Below are 12,220 nucleotides of genomic sequence, written 5' to 3'. Positions count from 1 at the left end.
ATCCTTCCCTAATATATGCGGAGATCCAGATCACAACTGTTTTTATTCCAAATGCACCAAAAACATGGTGGCAATGTGACACAAATAGTGAACAATACATAAATAATTTTCTTCAGATCAGAAGAAACTCACAATTCACTGATGAACATGGATTTGTTGATATTTCAGTTATTTTTAAACTAATTCACAAACTTCAGTTGTTTGGGTCCTTCACTCCCAAGACCAGCAGCGACAGATATCTGTCCATCTTTCTGGTTTTGTAAAACTAATTATATATATACACATACACAAGTCAAAATAGCTAGGTCTGTATTGTAAATATAATAATCAAATACAAGTCTAAGAATAAACCACCAAATAATACATTTTCTGGAGTTTTAAATTGAAATTTTTTTCAAATTAAAACGTATTTGTTCAATGAAAACAAGGCAACATTTATACGTTATATATTCTGGGGTATCAGTGATTAGCAACAATAGTTCTTTGAGCAGTATTAACGTATTAAGGTTAATCATCTGTTCATTTATAGGCCATTTCAAAATGTCAATAAATAACTTTCTTACTTCGAATCATTATTACTCAAACCTTTCATTGCTGCAAATGTAAGCCAAACATGTCAGCGAGAAGCATTGGAGTTAAACGTGCCGAGCAATGGAGATGCGGAATGAGCGGTCACAAGTCGTTCATCTCTCGTTAGTGCACCAGGACGCAGCTGAAGATTTTTTGAAGTGAGGACGTGAAACCAGCGTGTCTGGAATCAGGGCTGAAAAGGGACAGACACAGATATGTTCAATCGGGCGTGCATTGATCAACATGAGGCATGCATTGATTTTACAGAAGAAAAATCTTAGAATGAAAACTGATGACACACTTCGTTTGTACCTGATGCGTGGGGTCTTCGTCTGGTGTAAATCCAAATGCTGCTCCTTCCCCGGCGTCTCCTCTGGAATCATATCCCAGATATCCGTGTTGACCCACAGGGCTCCGGACAGGGTCAGACTGGCTCGGGTGCAGGTGGTCCAGCGACACAGAGGGCAGGACACTGTCCGGATGACCCCCTCCAGCTTGGACATTTTCTCCAGGCAGGGGGCGCAGAAGGTGTGGTTGCAGTGAAGGACCCTTGGGATCCGGCCCCTGCGCGAGTACTCGCAGCAGCACACGACGCACTCGAGCGCCTCGCTCACAAACATGGTGGAGCGGAGTGCAGCCCTTCACCACACAGCACGTGACAAAAAAGAAAAGAAAAGAGGACTTTGCATCAAAAATTCAATATCGGATGGATTGGTAAATCTTTTTTTCTATTGATAAAAGAAATCTAAATAAAACCGAAAAGCGCTACTTTTTCAGAGAAGGTAGAGCGTCTTTGGACTCGGGTTTGTTGTGGCCGTTTGCACTGTTCGGGCTTTATTAAAGCGGTGCCTGATGACACGCCTCACCTGGTGATGTCACGTTTTCCAGGGAAACACTCGCACTGAAAGGTCTTCTCTGGAATTCAACCAGGTGGCATATTTTCCAGCTGACAGGGGGAGCAGCAGCAAATTACTTCCTCAAAGTAAAAAAAAAAAAAAAAAAAAAAAAAGGTATACAGCCTTCGTGAGCAATCTTGCATTTCATGAGAAGGACGTCTTTATTTGCAGAACATGAAACCCTGACCTCTTTATACAACAACTCCCTCGATGTTGGAGACATTTTGAAATACAATGTCACCGAAGCAGATTAGAAAAAAAGGTTTTCTAAAATAACCTGCCGAGCAGAGATATTTGCATTTACTATGAACACATACAATGTCACACGAGAATAACTGAAGCATGGAGATTTGGGCATTTGCTGTATAAGCACACAAAAACTCACTCATAAGTTTGTCTTTTTCTAAGATGGTGCCAAAGAAATAGCAATAAAAAGGCAAATATTCTGCTTTCAACCACTTTGCTGTTGAACAGTCGATACACAGTAGAAACATCTTTACTAAATGCAATGCACAACAGCAATTATCAGCAAATATGTGAGCCCGGCCCATGGTCCGTCTGGGTGTTTGTGACAGAAAAGCCGAGACAGTTTCTATAAATAAGAGAAACAAAACCAAAATAATTATCAAAAAGAAAATATAAAGAAACGAAATGTGTGTCTCTTTACATGGACCTTTATAGATTGGTGCTATATTGGTCATCTAAGCCAATTAACCAAAAAAGAAGAAAGAAAAAAAGAGATGCTGGTCTATTTACTTGTGTGCAGACACTGGGTTCACCGCTTGGCTCACAGGTTGACAGAAAGGAATGTCTGGACTTGAGGTTGAACTTTGACCACCTTTATGCAGATAGTCTGAAGATTGCCAATTCAAAGTTATTTATCTTTTAATCTAACTAAAGAAAAATATAGATTACAAATGGACTCAGCAACATTTTTGTAGGATGACTTCTTTCTGCACTAGTCGCCTCGCCTGTGATGTCTCAGTTATACGCTCAAGTGCAGGAAATCGATCCTGCTGGAAAGTGCCAGCATGATCATCTTTGATAGTAGCGATTAGTCTTCTAGGTTTGTGTGTAAAATTCATTCTGCTGTATGATTACGTGTTAGATTTCATCTGAAGATCAACACATTGCCAGGAAGAGAAAAACAGGTTACATTTCCACCTCAACAGATACATTGGAAGTGGAAAAACCAGTTATACAGCTGCTGTTTGTAACTTTAAGAGTGACAAATGCAAAAAGATGGTTAGTTAGTTGAAGACCTTTCAAATGCTCGCATAACTGGTCTTTGTTGTGCTCCCTTAATCTTGACTTAAACATTGGTCTCTGTAACAGCTAGAGGAGCCTCTAAGATTGGATGAATGACCAGTGAACAGTGCAGTGGGAAATACTTCTTTTAAAAAAGATGGGTATGGAGTAGCCTGTTCTGAGAATTACCGACTTAAGCTTTTTTTTTGGTAATGTTCATGAGGCAGAAGAACAATGCCGCCTTTTAACATCTTTCTGTAGTAGTGACCTACAGCACGCTTGCTTTAGTTCTATACTCTTCCACAACCCATGAGCCAAGTTTGTTCCTACTGCAGACACAAACCACTGAAGCACAGAGTAGGTCTTAACCGTTTTACTAAGCCCCTTCAATTCCCCGGCACTCCTCCTCTCAGTCCTTCTTGGGTTGGCCGGCTTTGAGATTCCGTCATCCAAAGTCTGTGGTGGTGGTGGTTGTGGAGGAGTTTAACTTAGGACTGAACAGCCCTCCCCTACGTAGTGTGTTTGTAGAATATGGAGTCCGATAGCTGGCTCCCCTGCAGGGGGGACACCCCGAGCTCCACTCACTCCTGGGCTATGCTCCTCAGCACGTACTTGACCGTGTAGGCAAACGCCGCAAAGCCCACAATAACAAAGAGGTTGGCAAGAGCCCCACCTAAAAGTCCATGGTTGCGATTGGCCTGTTGCACGCCAGGGGCAGGGTTGGCGCCCCCGAGTGGGGCGGGACCTCCGTTGAGGGCAGGGAGCCCGTAGTGGGCGTGCTGAGGGTCCCCGTCAGGAACGACATCGGGTAAGGGGAGAGGCTGAGTGCGGGCGCTTAGCTCCTCCTGGGCCTTTTGTTTCTGCTTCATCTCCTGGTGTGGGGAAGGAAAAAAATTGGAGCGTATTAGGCTAACAAAAAAAAAAAAAAGAGAAAAGCAACCGGAAGTTAGAGATCCCCTCATACATACATCGACTACATCAGGAAATAGTTCACAAAATACTTTATCCTTGAGGTTGAAGGCCAGACTCTGGGCTGACAGCTGTCTTTTCTGCAAAGAAAGAGCAAATCAAACATTTGGGGCATCCCAGGTGGGTCGCTAGTATGTGCAGCGTTTTTGGTCATTCGTTTGCACTCACTGTGTAGTCAGAGGTCTCAATGCTGCCGAGGGTGGGGCCTTTCTCCACCATAAAGCTGAGCAGACCTGTGAGAATGGTGGAGACGGACCACGCAGGGTTCCACGTATCTGGATGGAAGTCTGTGATGGACAAACATAATCTGTGGAGAAAACAGGTTGCAGAGGTACAATAAAAGATCATTAACAATCCATTTTAAAATACTGTAAAGTCTGACTTTTCTTCAACAATTTCACTATATTCTTACCTTGTATTGCACTTAAATCTCCCATTTGGTGTTATCATATAGATGCTTGGTGGTTTAAAAGGAAATTCCCGAGGAAATATGAGTTTGCCGTGATAATATCCCCCTAAGGAAAATGTATTTGACATGTTTCAAGTTTGAAATTTGAGACAAAAAACTGAAATCTGTAATCACATCATTCCCAAAACGGAAAGAATGGGCAGGAATCTACTTAGAATTAACAAAATATTGCCAGAAAACAACACTACTTGGATATTATGGGTTATGTTAACTTAACAAGTGAATTTTACCTTCATATGGAGTTTTCTCAGGCCCTCTGACTACATAATGCCTAAAGACAGAAAAGATTTCCATTAGTGACATCCATGTTTCCAAAAAATTCTAAATTAAATTTCTCATTATCTTAAAAAAGGATTTCAGTTCAGATAAATAAACAGCTGAAACCTCCATAGGACCATAATATATATTTTCATCACAAGACATTTGTCTGAAGTCGCTCTCTGATGCACGAATGGAGTTCTTCTCAAACTTGAAATCAAAACAGGAAGTGCACTTGTATGCACATCACATGTCAGAGACATGCAAGAATATTGTGATTCATGACATTTCTAGCCAAATCATCTTTGATTCATTTGTTATTTTATCTCTTCATCATCAGCAGCACAGTATTGTCTTCCATTTTGGTTTTGTTTCATCAACTTGACTGACTTTTTTTGCTAACTAATAACAAATCATCCATACACTTAAAAATACAAGCACATACTGGAACAGACTTAGTAGTTCCAAAAAAATATATATATATATTAAAAGGAACCAGGAATGGTAACAATAATACCTTTGTTTTTATAGTGCTTTTCTTAGTATCCAAAGACACTTTACAATGTAAATCTTTTATTGGAATCATTTAAATGTGAACATATCAGTATGATTATATAGAAGATTAAACAATTTCTGGACACAAGGGCCTCAGTGAAAAGCTTTCTAGAATTCTCTGCTGAGAGCATAATAAGGGTCCAAGTTAGAGCGATGAAATACAACGCATTGCCTTTGTGATTAAAATGAGTTCAGGATGAACACCTCACCATTCTAGGATGTTGGAAGGGAGAGGTTCTGCACAGATGTAAGGCACAGGGTCTTTCTTTATCCTGAGGTAATCCTGCTTAAGTCGCTGAGTTGCTGTAGTTGGAGCTCTCTTATTCCCGTTGTTGTTCATCTAAGGATTTAGAGGAAGATTTAATGAAATTCATCTTGATATAGTCTCTTGAAATTGACACACAGAGGCTCTAGTATGAGGTTATATTCCCTTATGGCTGAAAATTGTTTCACAAAACTACTCAAATATAAGTATACAAAATGCAATAAAACTTAAGTGGAAAAGTAAAGGGATATGTGGCCATTTTATGAATAAAAAAACGTGTTTTATATTATAATGCAATTAATTAAAAACAGGAAACAAAAAAGGAACATCTGGATCACTTAGATAATAGATACTTAGTTAATTGTGTAATTTAAAAACTATTCTCTTTGAGCAAACTTTTTACTTATTTTATACAATTAATATAGACTGACATATAGATGACCCTGACACAAGAGAAAAATAATGTATACTACATACAAGACAAACCGGCATGGACTTCAAATGATTGAAGTTTGAAATGGTAATATACAAAGTACTAGTTAACGTAGTATTTGGAGATCTTATTGCTAATATATTGGCAATACAAGTCCTATCTAATACTATCCTTCTATCTCGGCGCACTGATCAGCAAACTGCTCCCGTGTCAACTTCTGGTCAATCTCAGATTCGATTTAAAAGGAAACAATCAATAGTTACATAATAATTCCACTTCAGGCTAATAGGACACAGCCTCAAGGTGTGACTCAGTGATAATCAGGCTATTTATAATAACGCTGGCTTGAATGTGTTTTTCGAAGTGGAGGCTGGATTGATCGCCCCAACCAGTTTACAATATAACGCTAACGGCCTGTACTTTGAAATGATGGCAGGCTCACTTCCTAATAAACCACAGGCTTCTGAGCTTTGACGCAATTTATCTAAACTGGGTTACGCTAACCAACACTACTTGGAAAACTAATACGCCATCGCCAAATCTCTTCCTAAACGCACAAATCGATTGATTGGCAATATAGACCCGTGTAACGTTAAATCAACTTAAAACTGCAGAATGTCCTCACGTCACTGCCGTCAACTGTTATCATTCAAATCGAATAATAGGAACGACGACTCAACACACCGACTTTAATTAAGCTAGCAGGTAACGTAGCCAGAGCTAATGGGAAGTCCTATCTGTGTGAACTAACGTTATGATGACCACCAACGGTTAACGTCAGCTAACGTAGGCCAGAGCTATGTTTGGCTACGTAGCGTTAGCGGTGGCTAGTTTTGTTACAACCAAGAACGGCCTTCCAAATCTCTCGTATTTACGAAGTAGATCAAGTGTAGTATATACATACCTCTCGAGACACTTCAGTGACAATGTGTATCCGTGGCTGGACACGAAATAACGCTTTTGTTTCTGTTGTCAAACCCCAAAGCAATAAGACGATGACACCAACGTAGCTTTAGCTATTGCCAGAAGACAAACGACACTTCCGCTTTCCTTCTTCTTCGCTTTCTTGTCTTCTTCTTCTGTGGTGATTAGCGGTAGCTTGTATCCTATTAGTTGCATTACTGCCTTTTTTTCTAGGGAGTTTATATTGTTTTGAATGACATACATTTTGGTGTATTGGACACCGCAAATAAGGACTTTGTCTGGTCGTTGTTGTTTATGTGTCAAAAATATTACAATGTAACGATTGTACTCTGTAGCTCTTCCACCCACGCCTTGTTCTGTTACCAATATATACATATTTATTTCACAAAATACCGAGTATTGATCACTGCAAATGGTTCCTTCGTGATACGCTTTCCATTCATCCACTGGGCCAATATCATTATCAGTTTTATTTCCATCATTTAGGTAGACTAAATGCCCTTCATCAAACAGTTCATTTGTTGTCTTACTTCCTCATATCCCTTCATATAATATGATGCACTGCTGCTTTGATTATAATTTTAATCCTCCATGTCAGACTTAACTTGAAGTTGCGTTCATCACCCCTGCTATGAAAGTTTCCTCTTCTGCCCTCATGCTCTGATTTTGTCATTCCTTTCTGCCTCCAATGTCATTTGCCTTTGCAATTAAGCTCTTGTGCTTCTTCTGCTGTCTCACCAATGTAACTGCTTCTGCATAAGATTATTTTCATATTGTATTTGTTGGACTCTCGCCTTTTGTCTCATTGCTTCAAAATCCTAATATGCAGCATATGCTATGCTTCCAGGCAGCACCTATGCTGAACTCCTTCTCAACATGTTCCATATTCATGTTCTCCTCAACACCCAACACAGCTTCTCTTTATTGCTGCATGCCCAAATTCTTGGCATTCAAAACAGCTCATGGTTGACAGAATATATTATCGGACCTCGCACTTTACAAAGAAAATAACAATAAAAGATATATAATCTTTGGGATGTATTTTATGTCCAACTCTATTCTTTCAGCACTATTCACTATAATACACCAATATTTATTCAATATAGTTTACCGTTACTCTGCAATATAATAATTAAAATATCCATACTCACATTTGTTGTCTATTAATCACAGTCATGCAAGACATATCAAAGTTGCCAGTGTCTATGGCTTTATGCAAGCCATTATATTGTTAACAAAATTGAAAAAAGAAAAAAAAACGTTCATGATTTAGGCTTTTTACTAATTGCAGTTCATCTCATTGCTTCACCAGTGTCAAAACAATTTAAAACATTTTTTTTTGTAAATTACACTTTACAAAATCAGCTTTTAGTGTTACTTCACTGATTTCTCACTTTAGTTTACTCATCATAGAGAGCATAATTAAGCAAATGGAAAATTTATTATAATCTCCAAGCCTGAGACAAATAACATGTATGATGTCACCAGTGTTATTTGTCTCATTCTTGGAGATTTTACAATGTATTGTATATAGACAAATCTTTTCAGATTCTGCTGCTTCAATTTTTAAAAATTCTTTTAAACTGTATCTCTTGTTATTCCCACAACTTAATGGAAGTGCATTACTACATTTCCGGCATGGATCCACCCTTTAAAAGCATCATGGTAGCCAGGAGATCCTCCGACATGCTATACAGTGATGTGATGTACAGTAATCATTTCTTGCCATCACAAAAACTGGTGCAAATGAACACTTTACTATGTATTATAACATTTGACATGACAAAATTCTACACTATTCACCTTGACATCACATGTTTAGAAGGGCATTTGATTAGTGTCTGCTTATGGTTGCAGCACTCACTCCAGCATCAAGATATTGTTTTCGATGGCATGTGGCTTGCTCCCGCTTGTTTCCAAGATGACTGAAGAGCAGTCAAAAGAAGCGGTAGTCAGTGGTTACTGTGGTGTCCTGCACTGGCTGAACTCTATGCTCCTTCTCCTCAACTTCTCGGGCTGGAAAGACGCGAGGAGAGAAAACTCGCGAAAGACATCAACGCAGGATAATTCACCTGCAACAGGGACACTGAAGTCAAAGTGGGTTTGTCCCATCTCAGAGCACCGTGGAGACTGCAGTGTCCAAATTTGAGGCTTTTGCATACCTTTACCCTCAGTGAGTAATACCACCAAGACGTTCATTGAACATGATACAGCATCATACATGAAGAAAATAAGCCAACAAATAGTGCAATCTCCATCCAACCACAGTTCCCAATCCACCAACAAAGACGGACAGGCCTGAACCTTTGCATGAAAGAGAAAATGGCCCAAAGCAAAGCCTCCAGACAGCTGTTTGTCAGATGTTTTTCTAATCTTTTTACTAATTCTTTCTACTTTAGAGCCACATAAAACATTGATTATTTCTGGTACAATAGATGACTATTTCTTCAAAACATCTTTGGTACATGAGTAAATGCTTTTCACATACCTGCTACAAACGTAATATGTGTTTTATGAACACTTATAAAAGATACCTTCTAAACCTTCTAAATGTGACTCTTGGTTAATTTGACAAAGGTGAAGATCAGAGCCTTGCAGATCTATTTCACTCCTGCATCATCCTGGGATCCTTTTTACTCTTTTTTAAGTCACTAGCAAGTTATACCTACATTTGTGGGCTTGACATACCTATTTATATTTAATAATATGTCATAAAAGGGAATGTACTACACTTACCCATTCTCTTTAACATGGGGGTCTATGAATATGCCTATGAATAGTTTCCAAATATAAATGCATTACACGTTTTAGACACAATCCACTTCTACAAAAGATTTCCGTCTACATCCTTCATTGCTCCTCAGAACCCAAAAATTATCAAGACCCCTTAAAATATTTCAGTAAGTGTGCAACAGAACCCCCCAGCCACCAGAGCAGAGAGAATCAAAGTATCACACGTGTTCTGGTAAGACAGCCCGGCATGCTTCACTCACTCTATCCCGAACATCCTTTGCTTTAACTCTTCTGCCACCTGTGACACCCCCTGGTAACAAAAGCAATGATATGTCAGTGTGATTATTTACTCAGGTGTGTGAAGTATATGACACGCAATTAGACATCTCTAGCATGTGACAACATTTCTCAGGGATGGTGGAACAATGCTTGTGAGAAAACACAAATGTTTTAGATCTTGGAGACACTAAATTATTCAAGGCACAGTGCGGCTGCTGCAGGCTAGAGACTGATATGCTATTTTAAACACATGTGACCGTTGACACTTTAGTTGTCCTTTCATTGTGTGTTGACATTGATAGTAGTGTGGGGATGTCCAAGTGTACACCTCCTTTATATTTGTTATTGTGAAGGAAACCACTTAATTGGTTTGAATAGGCCCAGTGCTACCCAAAGGTATGTTATAGATCAAAAGACACACCAGATTGAAAAACATAGCATTCTCCCAACATCAGACAATATTTCTTCAAATAAAATTTGACTATTTTCTGAGATAACTCCAAAATATTGCTGCTGTGTTGAGAGAAGGATATGCATAAGAGATGAGACGGGAAACAGAAATGAGTGCAACAAACGGAGCAGGGTTAGTTCATAAAGAGTTTCAGTTTTATTGTATGCTTTTTGTCTTTTTTTCCCTTCAGTGCTTCTAAAGACAAGGAAGAAAGTATTCCAAATATATCCAAATGCCAGTGCGCAGAATAACACTTCAAAGAAATGCAGAACTAAGGTACAGTTCGGCCTAACAGGCTGTTGTTTTTGGAAGAGAATAAAAAGACAGTTATAAACCAGATCGCACAGTCCGGATCTGTGATTGAATGCGAAGAGGCAGAAAGTTGGGTTAAAATACACAAGTGTACTATTTACAACAGGTTTGCTTTGAAAAGCATTTTTAACCACATATGTCAATACACACAATGGACACAACATTAAACACCCGCTAAAGTGAGGACCTTTAACAGTTTGGTCACAGTAGCTCCACATCAACCCCTAGACTGCTTCTACTTGCAGTACATTGAACCATTGCAGAATATCACTTCATCAAAATCTCTCAGGTCTGTCACATTTCTGTAACCTATTTTCAATGTGTAAGCACACCAACAGTGTTTCCACCACTCTACCGCTTCTCAAAGCATGGTAAAAATATGCTTTACTAAATCTACTCTGAACAGTTTCAGTAAAAAAAAAAGTGATATCATACAATGTCAGACACTTTCCCTTTAAAAAGTCTTTGGCAGAGGAAATAAACCACAACATAAAACCAAACAAAAATCACTAAAAAAAGACAGGCATGAGAAGTTCACCAAAGATTTGGTCCACATATGCAAGGATGGCAGAGGTGCAAAAAGTGACATATTTCTGACAACAGAGGGCTCATGGTGGTACATGCTTCTTCCACGAGACTGCACTGCACGACATGATCAAACCATAATGAAATATCTTATCATGCTTGGGATGTCAACGATGTTGAACTTCCTAAAGTAAATTTTGATAAAGCATGCAGAAAATACTGCGAGCATTGACCCAGGAGGGATGCCAGATATATAAATCTTTTGACCCCACAAATGTATAAACTCTTCTAAAGAAGAGTGCACCTTTATCTCACCTCCAATATCATAACATGGATGACTATTTACAACACAATAGAGGTGTCATAAACTGCCTTTGTTTTGTAAAAGGAAGTTAACCAAAGCGCTGTATAAAAGATGAGAAGCAAATCTATTTTATACACACCATCATATGTTGCCGCTCTACTTTGTCTGTACATAACATACTGTAATAAACAACTGATGACTGCATTTACTCTGTAACTACAATTTCCTTTTATTAGCTAGTAAAATCTTATTTAGTGATGTGTTTGAATGCCAATAACAATAGTAAGGCTGTTCCATAGTGATAATGAAATGAAAAATCATACATTACAATCTAAAGATAATAAATGGTAATCTAAAGACTCCCTGTCATTAATTCCAAGTAAGCTTGTTGTTGCTTGTAGTTCAAAATGACAATCATTAATGCAAACGCAGCCGTAAACTGCAATCATCAATGAATCAATGAATTGCACCGGTCCTCTGGTGAGATAAATATAAATAAAAAGCCAGAAATAAAATAGACAATAGATAGATAGACAAAATCTTGACGAGACAAGTACAATGTAAGGAAAATACATATAATACTGTAGTTGGGAAAAGTGCAAAGTTTCTTATTTCCTTTACATAATGTAATATCATATTTTTTAACTCTGCCTCTGAGCATTCTTTGACGCATACTCTACTGTCCACTAATTAATTAGTCACTCTCTTACTCTGTCACAAAGTACCTTACAAAGCAAGCAGGGGGCTCTTTGCAAGGCGTTTCTCAGCATTTTTGTCACAGTTTTACAATAAATTTCCCTTCCTGACATTTTCTATATACCGTAAACTACACTGCTCACCTGTACTGCGGCAGTTAACTCTTTTTTTACAGGAAATGGAACAAATACCTCTTTTCACCTCATGCCACCACACACGTTTAAAGATTACCCATATAACTTCTAAATAAGTATATCTACAATCTCCAAAAGATGGTTAAGTTGGAGGTCACACAGTGGATGGATATGGTGTACTAGAGTTTTCCGAGCTAGG

The 12,220-nt window shown here is 38.6% G+C and overlaps 3 protein-coding genes across 8 annotated transcripts in view; all 3 read right to left on the bottom strand.

Moving 5' to 3' along the window:
* Nucleotides 1–24: 24 nt before the first annotated feature.
* On the bottom strand, nt 25–2,623 carry LOC120835147 (RING finger protein 224-like). 5 transcript variants are annotated; one of them, XM_078092431.1, is made up of 3 exons: nt 1,437–2,623; nt 872–1,209; nt 25–763 (listed from the first exon to the last, which is right to left on the bottom strand). In XM_078092431.1, exons 2-3 carry the CDS (start codon nt 1,188–1,190, stop codon nt 684–686), a joined length of 399 nt encoding a protein of 132 aa, XP_077948557.1. In that variant the 5' UTR covers nt 1,191–1,209; nt 1,437–2,623; the 3' UTR covers nt 25–683. The 5 variants fall into 5 exon arrangements, with proteins under 5 accessions (XP_077948557.1, XP_077948560.1, XP_077948556.1 ...); XM_078092434.1 differs by having other exon boundaries at nt 883–1,209; nt 1,437–2,236; XM_078092430.1 differs by lacking the exon at nt 1,437–2,623 and adding an exon at nt 1,340–1,419.
* Nucleotides 1,604–7,220, bottom strand: ube2j2 (ubiquitin-conjugating enzyme E2, J2 (UBC6 homolog, yeast)). Its single transcript, XM_040203771.2, has 7 exons — nt 6,568–7,220; nt 5,175–5,305; nt 4,383–4,423; nt 4,096–4,198; nt 3,852–3,990; nt 3,683–3,763; nt 1,604–3,586 (listed from the first exon to the last, which is right to left on the bottom strand). The coding sequence occupies exons 2-7, from the start codon at nt 5,303–5,305 to the stop codon at nt 3,296–3,298; spliced, it is 786 nt and encodes a 261-aa protein (XP_040059705.1). The 5' UTR covers nt 6,568–7,220; the 3' UTR covers nt 1,604–3,295.
* A 628-nt stretch (nt 7,221–7,848) lies between these two features.
* Nucleotides 7,849–12,220, bottom strand: part of LOC120835144 (arf-GAP with coiled-coil, ANK repeat and PH domain-containing protein 3) — a 61,618-nt gene continuing 57,246 nt past the window's right edge. For both annotated transcript variants that reach the window (XM_040203764.2, XM_040203763.2), the window contains exons 25-26: nt 9,581–9,630; nt 7,849–8,659 (exon numbers count right to left, since the gene is read on the bottom strand). In XM_040203764.2, coding sequence (XP_040059698.1) covers nt 8,591–8,659; nt 9,581–9,630 — 119 coding nt within the window. In that variant the 3' untranslated portion in view covers nt 7,849–8,590. The remainder of the gene's footprint in view (nt 8,660–9,580; nt 9,631–12,220) is intronic.

The sequence above is a fragment of the Gasterosteus aculeatus genome, chromosome 17 (assembly GCF_964276395.1).
Source record: "Gasterosteus aculeatus chromosome 17, fGasAcu3.hap1.1, whole genome shotgun sequence".
Lineage (NCBI taxonomy): Eukaryota > Metazoa > Chordata > Actinopteri > Perciformes > Gasterosteidae > Gasterosteus > Gasterosteus aculeatus.
Note: the sequence above shows the minus strand (reverse complement) of the source record. Positions and strands in the feature narration are given on the sequence as shown.

Excerpts from the sequence above, each read along its gene's own strand:
- LOC120835147 (XM_078092431.1), bottom strand. The coding sequence starts at position 1,190 with ATGTTTGTGAGCGAGGCGCTCGAGTGCGTCGTGTGCTGCTGCGAGTAC. Across the intron at positions 764-871 it reads ACGCATCAGGTACAAACGAA|CCCTGATTCCAGACACGCTG; the intron begins GTGTGTCATCAG and ends GTCCCTTTTCAG.
- ube2j2 (XM_040203771.2), bottom strand. The coding sequence starts at position 5,305 with ATGAACAACAACGGGAATAAGAGAGCTCCAACTACAGCAACTCAGCGA. Across the intron at positions 4,199-4,382 it reads TGAGAAAACTCCATATGAAG|GGGGATATTATCACGGCAAA; the intron begins GTAAAATTCACT and ends CATTTTCCTTAG. Across the intron at positions 3,764-3,851 it reads TTGAGACCTCTGACTACACA|AAAAGACAGCTGTCAGCCCA; the intron begins GTGAGTGCAAAC and ends CTTTCTTTGCAG.